This window comes from Physella acuta, unplaced genomic scaffold (assembly GCF_028476545.2).
Source record: "Physella acuta isolate Inbredline_101_S28 unplaced genomic scaffold, ASM2847654v3 ptg000410l, whole genome shotgun sequence".
Classification (NCBI taxonomy): Eukaryota; Metazoa; Mollusca; class Gastropoda; family Physidae; genus Physella; species Physella acuta.
In genome coordinates, this window is record NW_026731929.1 from 172,133 (window position 1) to 186,368 (window position 14,236).

At 36.0% G+C, this 14,236-nt stretch overlaps 1 protein-coding gene and 1 pseudogene across 1 annotated transcript; both read left to right on the top strand.

Annotated features, from left to right (window-relative positions):
• The first annotated feature begins 1,391 nt into the window (after positions 1 to 1,391).
• Positions 1,392 to 2,114, top strand: LOC131942530 (uncharacterized protein DDB_G0284459-like). The gene has a single exon (XM_059302436.1). The coding sequence runs from the start codon at positions 1,392 to 1,394 to the stop codon at positions 2,112 to 2,114; it is 723 nt and encodes a 240-aa protein (XP_059158419.1).
• Positions 2,115 to 13,680: 11,566 nt separating this feature from the next.
• Positions 13,681 to 13,808, top strand: LOC131942539 (uncharacterized; annotated as a pseudogene).
• Positions 13,809 to 14,236: the final 428 nt, after the last annotated feature.

A 14,236-nucleotide genomic window follows, 5' to 3' on the forward strand; every position in this document is an offset into this window, starting at 1 on the left:
ATGAAGTTTTATGTATAACATTTTCTAATTCAATTATTCGTAAGCAAATACATTATACAGTTGCCTTAAACTTAACACCCCTCTTGCCAAGTGGTACTACCGTAGAGGTTTTTTAAACATTGCAATGCATCGTAATGGTTATTTTTAGAATGGCAAACTGATGCAGCTATCAATACGTATTGTAAACGTAGACACTAATAGACTAGTACACTAATGCTTAATTGCTGCATGAAAAGAAATCTTGTGATTTACATACATGTGCCGACCAAAAATATTTTTTAACAAATATCATTGTTTAAAACTTTGAGTTTAAAAAGTTTCCAAAAAGGCGCCTATTTGCTGAAAATGGCCAGAGGGGGAGCGGCCGCTCCCCCTGCTCCCCCCCTGCGTGCGCTACTGTTTCTTATAATAAACTAACTTTATTATTAATACCGAGAAAACTCTTCATGCATAGTTTAGTGTTATTTTGTGCAGTTTAAAATATGATTATTTGCGTGAAGCTTCTATATATTTTGCGCAGTTGCGGTACAATAGCCAATGAGGTTTTACCGAGGCGTGGTTATGTTACATACAGAATAGAACTTTATATATTAGCCTAATACAGTAAATCGAGTAAATATTTCGCCTTTTACTAAAGATTTCCGATACTCTAACATCCTATAATGTCATCTCCTCATAAGATGTCATACGCAGGTATTGTCAGCGTCAACAAAGGGGTTGCGCCCTTGGGTGCTCCCCCTGGGTCGAGAGACTTGGGGAGGAGCAACCCGGACTACGGTTCGGGTGGCTTAATGAAATCCTTGGCCCAACCCTTTTTAGCCACAACTGCCACTTTGGATGTACCAGATGAAGATTGCCCAGAACTATACCCAGTTGATACACCTACCATCCAAATGCGAATCTCATCAAGAGGCCATCCCAACCTACGGGGTCACATCCTAAGGCAAATCATAAGCAACGAACAAATCTTGCTGCTAAACTACGGGCGAGCTGACACTTGGTTTTTCTCATCAACAGCATTTGACGTCACCACGCTTCATAATACACACAAAATACACGTCCCATACACACTGCATTTCACACTACACGAAAAAGACAGAATAAACGGAACCCTTAGATGCTTACCCCCCACACTCAGCGATCACACATTCATACAAGCACTACAGCCTTACAGCAGCAAAGAACCAATCATAACCACAATTCCTCACACCAGTAATCGCAACTTCTCCATACACACTGACAATCCAACAAACATCCCTCACTACATTCAAATAAATTACAAAAACAAACCCCTCAACATCCTAGTAGCCATCAATGGAAGAAAACAAGCCTGACAAACCTGCTCGTCAACCCTGCACTGGACCAGTCACTGTCCAAAATCCAATATACACATGACAGCACCACAGAAACAAGTCACGCATGCACAGCAGCAAACAACAGAGCCCCCTAAGCCGACTTCAGATTCAACACCTTATGCGCCCCTGACAACATCACAGGAACCAGCACCAACCACACCGCAGGCCCTAGAACCGATGGAAAACCAGACAACCCTAAACACGACTACAACAAACAGTCAACCAACCAGCCCCCACAAATCGCCTAGTAAGCCAACAACCTCCAATACAAGCATGACGAAATCGCCAACCATCAAAACAACTGCACCAAAAATCCTCATACCAAACTTTGCTGCATCATCCTCGCTGAGCCCAAACTCTTTCAAGTTTACAGCGACGCCAACCTCTACAATTAACAACCCCAGCCTAAATGTGGAAATGAGCGACGGCACAAACTCAAAAAGAAAAAAAGAACACAGCCCTACAGACGCGAAGCAGTCGACAAAAAATCTAAAAACCCAAAAATCGGGATATAACAGCAAAAGATGCAGATTTTGCACTCAGAAATACAAATCAATCGAAGATAGGCAAGAACACGAGGTTTCAGCACACCAGGAACTCTTAATGTGTCACATATGCAACAGCGAGTGTGGATACATGGACATATCCCAGCACTACAAAGAGTACCATCCCGACGAAACTACGTATATCTGCCACCATTGCAGAATATGCCTCCCTCTAAAGGGTATGAAGGTTCACACAAAGAATCATCATCCGTGAGTTAAATAAATCGCCCAACATAGAGTATCAAATGAAAACTTAATTAACACTTAGTAACTTTAGACTTTGTATAACTTTGTATAAGGGAACTTAAATATATACGTTTTGTATTAGATACGTACTATAACTTGTATAATATGTATGTATATGCTCATGTAAACCTGCTCTTGCTGCCTACCCTTGCTCGAGTGGGAAAGCAGCAAGAGAGGAACAATATTAAACTCATAAAAAAAAATGTATTTACTGAAAAATCTGTATAACTCAGACCACCCATGTCTTGTGACCGATTGGTATAAAAACAAGATGGCCGAAACCAGACAGGCAAGACTTTCAAAATACCTTATCTGGCCTTCGCTCTGTCCTGTAGATAACACGGACACCACGCAAACAACCAGCTGGCCTGTGTCAACACCCGTAACAGATACATATTCAAATGAAACTGTAAATGTTCTTCAAAGTGGGAGAAAAACCGGAGATGTGTCACAAAAGGAGAGACCTAACCCTGTACCTGTAAGTACACTCTTCAAAAAAATCATGCTTTCGGGGACCGCACCTGGGCGGTATCCCAAAAACACGCTATGTGTGTTGATTAAAGGAAAAAAGGAACGTCGAATCGACGAATTCATATTAGAGGACCGATTTACGTGTAAACTGAACGTAAACCGTTCTCAAATTCTTAATGTCTACAACTTGGGGAAACCAAGCGAATGGTTTATCTCTTTCGAATCAGAAGAAATTTACAACTCGCTACAATTGGCAGTGATATGTGAACATTCGGATTATTGTAGCAGCATTTTGCTGCTGCATGTGTACAAAACGGTCAGAGGGGTCACCCAAAATGGGTACCCCCTACCATTACCCAGAATATGATCAACAAAATTATGATTGAAATATCAGAACCAGACACAATAGTTTCAACCCTTAAGATCGGGAAAAGTGATAATGGGGAAAGTCGATTTCTGTCCAAACGTTCCTTTAAAGGATTTACCCCATTACATTGATCTTGAGATCAGTGTGGAAACTTACACCTTGTTACTACAACATAACGGTAGAAGATCTATATGCCCCCTGTGTGGCACGACCAAACACGGACCGGATATCTGCCGAAACTCGTAAGTAAATGAACGATACAATATATCGATAGATAATGACGGGAACTTTTTCGACAATGTTAAGTATTGTAGCTTGAAAAGTGTACTCTTACTTTTGTAATTTAGCGCTTGTGAAAGCTCGTTAATATATAGGTTATAAAACATGCTTTTTCCCTACTATTCAGTCTTAGATGAAGAAATAACCAAAGCATCGTTATACAAATGACGCAATCCGTCACATTGTCACATGATCCGGAGGTCGATTAAACCACACCCAGAAGGACAACTCCCCCACCCCCACTAATCTTAACACCCCCACTCAACTTATTCACAGTAAACCCAATCACACGTAGATTTATTTATATATACAAAAACACTCAAATTACTTCCTTTTTCTACACTACAACACAATATACTCATTTCTCCCACACCTAATTCTCCCACACAAAATTGTCCCGCACTAAATTCTCCCTCTCTAAACTCCCCCACACAAAATTTCCCACACTAAATTCTCGCACACTAAATTCTCCCACACAAAATTTTACCACACTAAACTCTCCCACACTAAAAATCTCCCAAAGCTAAACTCGATACAAAAATAGTCTCTACCAAAATCACCCAAACATTCAATTCCCCCTCACTAGATTCCATCACACACCTCCTCCCCCCTCCCCATATGGAACTAAACATTGACACAGAATATTAGTGTTAGTCACGAGAGTGCACCATGGTGTAACACAGGGGTCGGCAACCTTTTGAGACGGAAGAGCCAAAAGCTGCAATTTACAAAATTTCCCAGTTTTAAAGAGCCACACACATTTTTTATTTCAATATTATGATATTTTATTAGGTTTATATATATATATATATATATATATATATATATATATATATATATATATATATATATATATATATATATATATATATACATATATATATATATATATATATATATATATATATATATATATATATATATATATATATATATATATATATATATAATAGAAAGTACTTTGAAATAGGGAGTAAATAAATATTCTAATATAATAACGAGTGTTTATTGTTTATATTTATTATTATATCATTCATCACCGAATGCTGTAGAACAATGTTTTTAATTTTCGAAAATAAAATAATTATTAATATTTGTGCATGGAGCTGAAGAGCCGCATCTTGACATCAAAAGAGCCGCATGCGGCTCGCGAGCCGCAGGTTGCCGACCCCTGGTGTAACACAGTTAACAGCGGTGTTTGAACTCGTCTTTTGCTTGAGTCAAAATATCTCGCGCGTGGAACTTTTTTGATAAGGGAGAAAACAAATATTGAATTTTTGTTCAAGGGAGATAATTATTAAATTAAATGATAAAAAGAAATGGAAAAAATAATAAAATACATTTAAGCAAAATCAAGTAAACAAATATTAGTATAAATTATAAACAATTAAAATCTAAAAAATGTATTAAAAACCTTTGGTGATTTTTCTATTTTTTAAAATAACAACTCCCAGTAATTATTAGTTGTTAGTCTAATAATCAGAAATTACTTATATCAACCAACTTTAATATTAATACCGAGAAACCTCTTCAAGCGTTACTTTTTGGACTACATTTATTGCTGGATATTTTTTATTCGCTTCTCGGCCTTTAGGCTAAGACAGGGGTTGGCAACATGCGGCTCGCGAGCCGCGTTCGGCTCTTTTGATGTCAGGATGCGGCTATTCTGCTCCATGCACAAATATTAATAATTATTTTATTTTCGAAACTCTTAAAAATATTGTTCTGCAACATTAGGTGATGAACGATAGGCCTATAATAATAAATATAAACAATAAACACTCGCCATTCTGTTTGAATATTTGGTTAATTCCTATTTTAATGTAGGGCCCTACTTCCTATTAAATTGTCCATCCCGAATCGAAATATTCAACTTCATGGTGGATATTACAAAGAAACTAAAAGAGCTAAATGTAAAACTGCAAGGACAGGAAAACCCAGCCTATGAGTTGCTTGAAAAAGTTGATTGTTTCGAAAAAAAAACTTTTTTGATGAAATCACAGAGAGCGATACATTACTTAATTTTGATAAATTTGAAAAAAAAAATATTATGCTACTTTTAACATGAATTGCTTAGACATTACAATAAACAAAATGAATGATAGATTCCTGAGTGATTTGAGCAATTCGAAACAAATGCAAGTACTTTGACGTACATAGTAGATCGTCTTAACACAAAAACAAATGCGATCAACATTGAGCCAATTGGAATGGATGCTGATTTGCTTCAAATGAAATGGCTGGATTTGAAAACCAAACATTTCACGGAACTCAGGAGAAAGTTAGAAGATTTGGAGATCCAGAAAAACGCGCACGTTTCGCTGCACAACTGGACAGCTCTAACATAAATGCCTCGAGTTTAGGCACTATTATGTGACGCATGGAATATTCTCCCAAGATACTACAATGAGGTAAAGAAGTTAGCATTTGGAGTGCTGACGATCTTCGGGTCACTATATTTATGCGAGCGGGCGTTTTTTTTTTTTTTGCATGAATAAAATAAAAGTAAAAAAGCCAACCAGTGTTTCTTCCGGGCATTTCTTGAGAGGGGCTCCCTCCCCGGACGAAATTGACTTTATATAGAAAATATATACTTTTAACAGTGTCCTTAAAGGAAATTTTAGTCCGTCCCCCGCGAAAATTTTTAGTGCTCCCCCCCCCCCCCCCCCCTTGGAGATAAAAGTCTGGAAGAAACACTGAAGCAAACTAACAAATAAAAAAATCTTAAGGCGTGATTGAAACTGAAAACAAGTTATGAGCCAGGTTTAAACAAACTTTCAAAAAGCTTGCAAGGTCAAACTATAATTGTAAATATTATTCAATAATTATTGTGATATAATTTGATTACTGATTTTATTATTCTAGCAGAGCTGGTTAAAATACTTAAATATGTTTTGTGCTAATCATGTGTATGTTTTTATATGAATAAATATTATTCCATATTAAAAGCTATTTATTTTAAATTATATATAGGCCTATATATATATATATATATATATATATATATATATATATATATATATATATATATATATATATATATATATATATATATATATATATATATATATTCCTAATAAAATATCATAATATTGAAATAAAAAAGGCGGCTCTTTAAAAACTGGGAAATTTTATAAACTGCGACTTTTGGCTCTTCCGTCTCAAAAGGTTGCCGACCCTGACTTATAGCAATTGCTGGAAGAAGGCAGGTGTGCCAATTCTGCTCCTCAACTCTACACTTGTCCAACCAATACCAAGCTTTCAGCCCAGAGTCAACGCCCAAGGACCAACCTTCAGCACAAAATACTGCGCCACCTGCACAACAAGCTCCATCATCAAGCAAAATCCAAAACTCTCCAACCAATGACGCAGCACAAGACCCAGAGACAAAAGCAACAGACCCGGATTCAGAAATAGAAACCGCTTCGTCAACAAAAAGGAAAAATCAAACGAGTTCCACAGAACAAGAAAAAATAACTAAATCCAAAAAAATCGAGAAACTAATCCACGATCACCTAACATGCAGCTTCTGCCCCAGCTCGTACCAAACGGTTAAGGAAGTACTAAATCACGAAAGAACAGAACACACTTATCTCAAACAATGCAACTTCTGTAATGATGCAAAAACCCACAATGACTTACATCGATACTACACGGAAAAACACACCAGCGAAACTAACTTCAGTTGCTGCTTTTGTGATAAAAACCTCCCAGAAAAAAGCATTCATCATCACGTACTAGCTCACCATTCAAATCTCTTGTCTCAGAAAGAAAGGGCGAGAGAAAGCCATAAGGTAAAAGAGTACAGTTTCACAGTTCAGAAGGGAAAGAAGTAGTCAATTAAAAATTTAAATGTTTTGTTATAATGGAAACTCCAAATTGTATGACATGCTTAACTATAATTGTATGCAATACTATGTATACTATGTATATTTTAAACATGCAACCTTTCCACACAGCTAGTTCCTAGGAGTGAACTGTGTGTAAGTATAATAGATTGACGATAGAAGCATGTGGTTGTATATAAAACGTTTATTGGGTCTAACTACATGATGATAACCAGAGAGAGACGGAAGTGACGAGAGACAACTATTTATATACATGTAAGGGACATCACTCAAGATAACAATATAAATATAATACTAATACAGAAGAGTGAGTTCCCTTGACCTCACAATTATCTCAATCTATTACATCCCTTTACCCTTAGAACACAATAACACATCTCTCAATAGAACAATTGATAGTATCCTAAAATCACCAATTATATTGTAACATGAACACTATGGTAGATTACATCCTTACAAACAATGCACAATATGGTACAACATAATCAAGATACAAAACAATGATGTCAAAGTCCTTTTGACCTTTAAAATCATAGGTCTAACTTATTTGGGACTTTGATTGTCCTGTTTGACCTTCTCAGTGGCCTTTGATTTGGTGACTCAATATTCTGACCATTTGGATTCTCTATCTCAGGAGGTCTAGGATTTAAATCATTAACTCCAGAATTTACATTTTCTGACTCTAGACAACTTGGTTCACTCATATCAACAGAACTTGGTTGTGGAACAAACTGAGTTGGTGTGAACTGATCAGATTTGGTGGGATTGACAGATTCACACTTATTATCTGCACAAGTTATTTTTAACTTTATAAGACACAGGTCCTGTACATTGAACAATTTGACCTGGTATCCATTTTTCCTTTCTCCCATAATTTCTTAGATACACATTCTCATTATATTCAAATTCTCTTCAATGGATGTTTTGTCATGATTTAATGGAACTATTTTTGAATTGGCATCTGAAAGTATTAAATGGCAAAAATCTTTTTTTTTTCTTTTGATGTTACTGTTTTAGTTTCTTTAAGTGCTAATGATGTTAGCAAAGTTGTTTGATGATCACATTCCTTCTTACTAATGTATTCTCTCTGAAAGCATTTGAAATTGCCATATCACCATAATCATTTATTAAGTTACAAATACTTTGTTTAGGCAACTCTGACTGATAATGGACTGTATCTTCTCCATCTTTTAGACTTAATTCCATTTTTCTTATTTTATATGGCCTTAAGTCATCATTCACAGACTCTTCAGGCCAACCATTCTTACAGTACTCATATACTTTTATTAAGCACTCATCTTTTGTGTTTCTCTTTTAATATCATTCACATTTATATTGGAGTTATCCATGATAGTGAAGAGAACAAATACATCTTCTGGTACATAGCTCAGGCTTTGGTTTTTTAAAGGTAATCTACTAAGACTATCTGCACTATTCTCAGATCCAGGTTTGTATTTCAATTCATAATTGTATGCAGTTAGTGTGATAGCCCATCTTTGAATTCTTGGTGAGGCATGCTCAGGTAGGGTTTTGTTTTCTCCAAATAAACCTAGCAATGGTTTATGATCTGTAAAGATGGTGAACTTCCTACCAAACAGAAACTTATGAAATTTCTTAACACCAAAAATGATGCCTAAGCCTTCCCTATCTAACTGAGAATAATTTTTCTCAGCCTGGTTCAAAGATCTACTGGCAAAAGCAATGGGTCTGTCACCCTTCTCATCCATGTGGGACAAGACTGCTCCTACACCATCTGGTGAAGCATCACATGTTAATATAAGTCTTTTCCCTGGGTCATAGTGAGTTAGTAAGGTGTCAGAAGACAAAGCCTCTTTTGCTGTATTAAAAGCAGTATCTTGTTGTTTACCCCAGTGCCAAGTTGCATTTTTCTGTAGCAGCTTGTACAGTGGTGATAGTTTACCAGACAGATTTCCTATGAACTTTGCATAGTAATTTATCAAGCCCAAAAAAGCTCTTAGTTGTTGGGTATTTTCAGGTTTGGGTGCTTCTTTAATGGCTTTTGTTTTCTCAGGTTGAGGTCTGATGCCTTGTTTGCTCAATATATAACCAAGAAAACTAATTTCTGTCAACATGAATTGACATTTATCTTTGTTTATCTTTAAACCTTTTTCACCAACAATTTTCAATACTTTATCAAGTGTTTTAAGATGTTCAGTGTCATTCTTACCAGTTATGTACACATTGTCAAAGTAAACACAAACATTTGGAATATCCTTAAAAATACTGTCCATGACAGCTTGGAAAATTCCAGGGCTAGATGATATGCCAAAACATAGTCTTTCATATTGGTAGAGTCCTTTATGTGTGTTTATTGTCGTATAGACGTTTGAATCTGGATGCAGTTCTAGTTGAGTGAAAGCATGACTAAAGTCTAATTCAGTGAATTTGTCTCCTCCTGCCAAATTCAAAGAAATTTCCTCAATGTTAGGAATAGGGTACCTATTTAGCTCTATTTGCTTATTCAGTGTAGTTTTATAATCTCCACAAATTCTTATAGAACCATCCTTCTTTAACACTGGCACAATGGGCGTTGCCCAATCGGAATAGTCTACCTTCTTTATGATGCCATTAGATTCCAATCTACTTAGCTCATTTTCAATTTTATTCCTCATTGCATAAGGTGGAACTCTAGCTTTGCAGTATCTTGGATTTGTGTCTTTAATGCTTAACTTCACTGTTCTATCATTTAGTAATCCAGGATTACCAAAAACACATTTATTTTCAGATATAACTTTATCTAGTGAAGTAAGACTAGATTCTTTTGCATTGATCACTGAAAATATACTCTTCCAATTTAACTTAAGATTACTTAACCAGTTCCTACCTAGTAATGGTGGTCCATTTCCTTCAACCACAAGAAGAGGAAGTTTAACACTTTGACCATTACAACTTACATGAACCATACACTCTCCTATTACCGGAACATTGTCACCAGTGTATGTTGTTAGACACTTGTGACATGGCTGTAGAGGCACTGATCCTCCTGTGACAGCGTCAAAATCTTTCTTTGTTATGACTGTTAGAGATGCTCCAGTGTCAAGTTGGAAGCTGATGCTCTTACCGTTGATATTAACTGGTACATTGATGGGAGCATGACTTATTGATTTCACAGAGAACAGGTTGAAATCCGGCTGCGAATCAGTTTGAGCATTTTCACTGGTAGAGTGGTTCATTGGTTGGGTTAGGTAGTCTTGGTGAGAGTTAACATAGTGCTGCCTTTGGTTGCGGTACTGTCTTGACTGGCTAGATTTAGCAACAGACGAAGACTTTGCGAAGCAGGCCTTGGCAATGTGACCTTGCTTACTGCACTTATAACAAGTTGCTAACTTGAACTTGCATCGATGAGATGCATGGGGACCTTTGCATCGATGACATTTTTGATAATTATTACTAGATTTAGATCTAGGATTTGAACGAGCAGGCTGTTTAGCATAAGTTGGAATGCTCTGTTGGGGTTGATGTTTATTGACTAACCTGCTGTTTACTGCATGGATCTCTGAAGGTGCTAAAGATTTTGCCGCCTCGGATGACTGCTGGAATGAAGTTGCAAGTTGTATTGCTTTTTCTAATGTTAGATCTGACTCGAGCAGCAACTTTCTTTGAATATCAGGGCTGTTTACACCTGTCACAAACTTTTCACATAGTCTGTCAGACAGCGTATCGCCGAATTCACAAAATTCACTTAAATGACGTAAAGCAGCAACATATTCTGATATTGACTCGTTTGGTTGACGAGTCCTACTGTCAAATCTAGCTCGACATAGAAACTTTGATGGGGTAGGCGCATGGTGGTCTGTTAGCAATTTGCTCAGCTCGTTAAAGCTCTTGGTAGTTAGACTAGCTGGTGCGCATAAGTCTTTTAGTAGCCTAAATTGTTGAGGCCCTATGACTGTTAACAAAACAGCTCTCTTTTTGGCTTCTATCGTCACGTTGTTTGCTTCAAGGTAAAAGCTTAACCTATCTAGGTAATCTTGAATGATTTCATCATTCGAATCAAATTCTTTTATTTGGCCATACAGCGCCATTATTCTAGAAATACTTAGCTAATATGCTCTAGCAAACCTCTTTTTTGCGTAAGTAGGTGCTCTTTCTAGTAGATTTTTATCCTCGTCGTCAGATATAATAGATTGACGATAGAAGCATGTGGTTGTATATAAAACGTTTATTGGGTCTAACTACATGATGATAACCAGAGAGAGACGGAAGTGACGAGAGACAACTATTTATATACATGTAAGGGACATCACTCAAGATAACAATATAAATATAATACTAATACAGAAGAGTGAGTTCCCTTGACCTCACAATTATCTCAATCTATTACAGTAAGGAATTCTATTAAAAAAATATATTGCGTATCTACGACAAACATAATTACATACATACAGAATTTTCAATTCGGCCCTTTGGCTAAGATCAAAGTGCACATGCCCTACAATTTATTAAAACAGTTATCTAAAACCAGGGGCGGAACTACAGTGCCGCCAGACCCCTCAATGCGGGGGGGGGGGGGGGGGGCACGCCGTTTAGGGGGCCCACCGCCGATCATAATCATTTTTTTAAAAGTTAAAATTAATTTTCTTGCATTTTTGACCTGACGGTTGTTTTGAAAAAAAGAATACTGTAGCTGCGGTTGGATTATCTTTATTCTATAGACACAATCCCACGCTCTTGTATATTCTTTTTCTTACAATCAAACACACGCTGTTGTCGGCAAATTTCTTTTGAAAAAACCTCAATTGCGCGAGAGGCCGCTAGATATTAAGACGGCTTTTTGAGACCATCCCAAACTTGGTACTGATGGATAAAAAGACATCGGTGCTTTGTTGTCCCTTTTAAGTTCCTTTCTCAGACCCCCCTCCCGCTCTTAGCCTTACAAGAAGCGAATAGATAGCGCCTCAACAACTAAGCTGGCTCGTAGCGGTGGTAGTGTAGACAAACTAGCGCTCCAACAACTAATATCCAAGAAATAAAATGCAGACATTGTTTGCATTTAATAACCACTGTTCTAGAAAACAAGGCAAACGTCTCAAATAAATACACGAATGATAGTGTTATATATATATATGTATATATATATATATATATATATATATATATATATATATATATATATATATATATATATATATATATATATATATATATATATATATATTAGTTTCGTCACTGGCACCTTAATAGTGTTTTTGTAAATAACAAACAGGTAACAGATATAATACAGTAATGATATTATATAGTAGCTAAGACATGCTGTTGCGTAAAAATTAAAAAAAAACATATACACATGAGCTGTAGTGTGAAAGATACTGGCAAATGTTCAAACCACTTCCATAAATTATTTGCCTTTTTCAAACAGCTCATAAGCTCCTTTTAATAGATTTGTAATAATCAAATTAAACAGCAATTACTTATCTTAATTATTATTTAAAGAACGGAATAGTATAATAATGAAATGTAGTTAAAACTAATAATATAAATACAAAAAAAAACATAAACATAAACATAACACGAGACACCATTACTTATACAAAGCTTTATGATTTATATACTTTTGACCGACTTAATGATTAGAGGTAATACGCAAACATTAATGAAAACAGAGATTTCAAAACAGACCAATGCACTCATACACATGACATGTTGTTGTGATTATATTTAATTGAATTATTTTTCAAAACCCGATCAGGCCAGAAACGAGTATCCTATGTTCGTATTGTGTTTATATATATATATATATATATATATATATATATATATATATATATATATATATATATATATATATATATATATAATATATACATATATATATATATATATATATATATATATACATATATATATATATATATAATATATATATATATATATATATATATATATATATATATATATATATATATATATGGGGGGGGGGGGGCAAACAATTTTTTTTGCGGGGTGGCCCATTTTTTCTAATTCCGCCACTGTCTAAAACGCGAAATAACGTCTAAAATTCGTTTTCTAACATTGCTTTTTTATAATGCAAAAATGTGACGTCGCAACATCTGAACCCCCCCCCCCCTCCCCCTCCTCACACATCGTCACAAAATTACGGACGCCCCCTCCCCCCTACGAGTGTGACGTCATTTATGGATGACCCCTAACACAGTTCATAGCGGTTTGCTGTCGTCTTATGTTTCTGTCAACATATCTCGCGCGTAGAACTTTTTTAGTCAGGGGAGATAACTAACAATAATGTTTTTTTAAGGGAGGTAATCATAAAATTAAACTATAAAAAGAAATAAAAAAGGTTTTAATATATATTGAAAGAAAAACAAGTAAAAAGCGTTAACATTAATTATATAAAATTAAATTACAAGAAAATTATCTAAAAAATTTGGTGATTAGTAACAAAATGTTAATTACAACTCCTAGTAATTGTTAGATGTTAATCCTATATTTAGATAACACTAATATCAAACATCTATAATATTAATACCAAGAAGATTTGTGAAGCTATGTTCACATGTGACTGTAATAGTGCGTGTTCTTATATCTGCTTTACTGCTTCTCGGCCTTTTGGCTAAGATCAAAGTGTAGTATCTGTTATGGATCTACACGGATCTTAGTCATTTGGTTGGTCAGCCCTTTTTAGGGCTGGCTGCCGGGGTCGAGAGGCGGTCAAACCTACTACTCTAACTCACGCAAATCTCGCAAACGACCGCTGTGGGGTTGCTCCCACACATCCCTCGAACGCACACGCTCTCGAGATGAGTCACCCAGTACTTGTATTGGGTGGCTTCAAATGTACGAGTGGCTAACTTTTCAATCTTTTATTTTTCAGCCTGACGACACCCATCTAGGAGAAATCTTAGTTGGGAGGTCTGTCTATCGCCAACAAATCGCAAATCGAACTCATCTACTACGTCTAACGCAACTACCTCGCTCAAGAAATCGAACTCATCTACTACGTCAAACGTATCTACCTCGCTCCCAACAAACTCACTAACACTCTGACGACACCCACCTAGGAGAAATCTTAGGTGGGAAGCTTCCGTCAAAACACTAGCAAATCAACTAACCATCTCTCAAGATCATCTACTCAAAATAAACAATCGC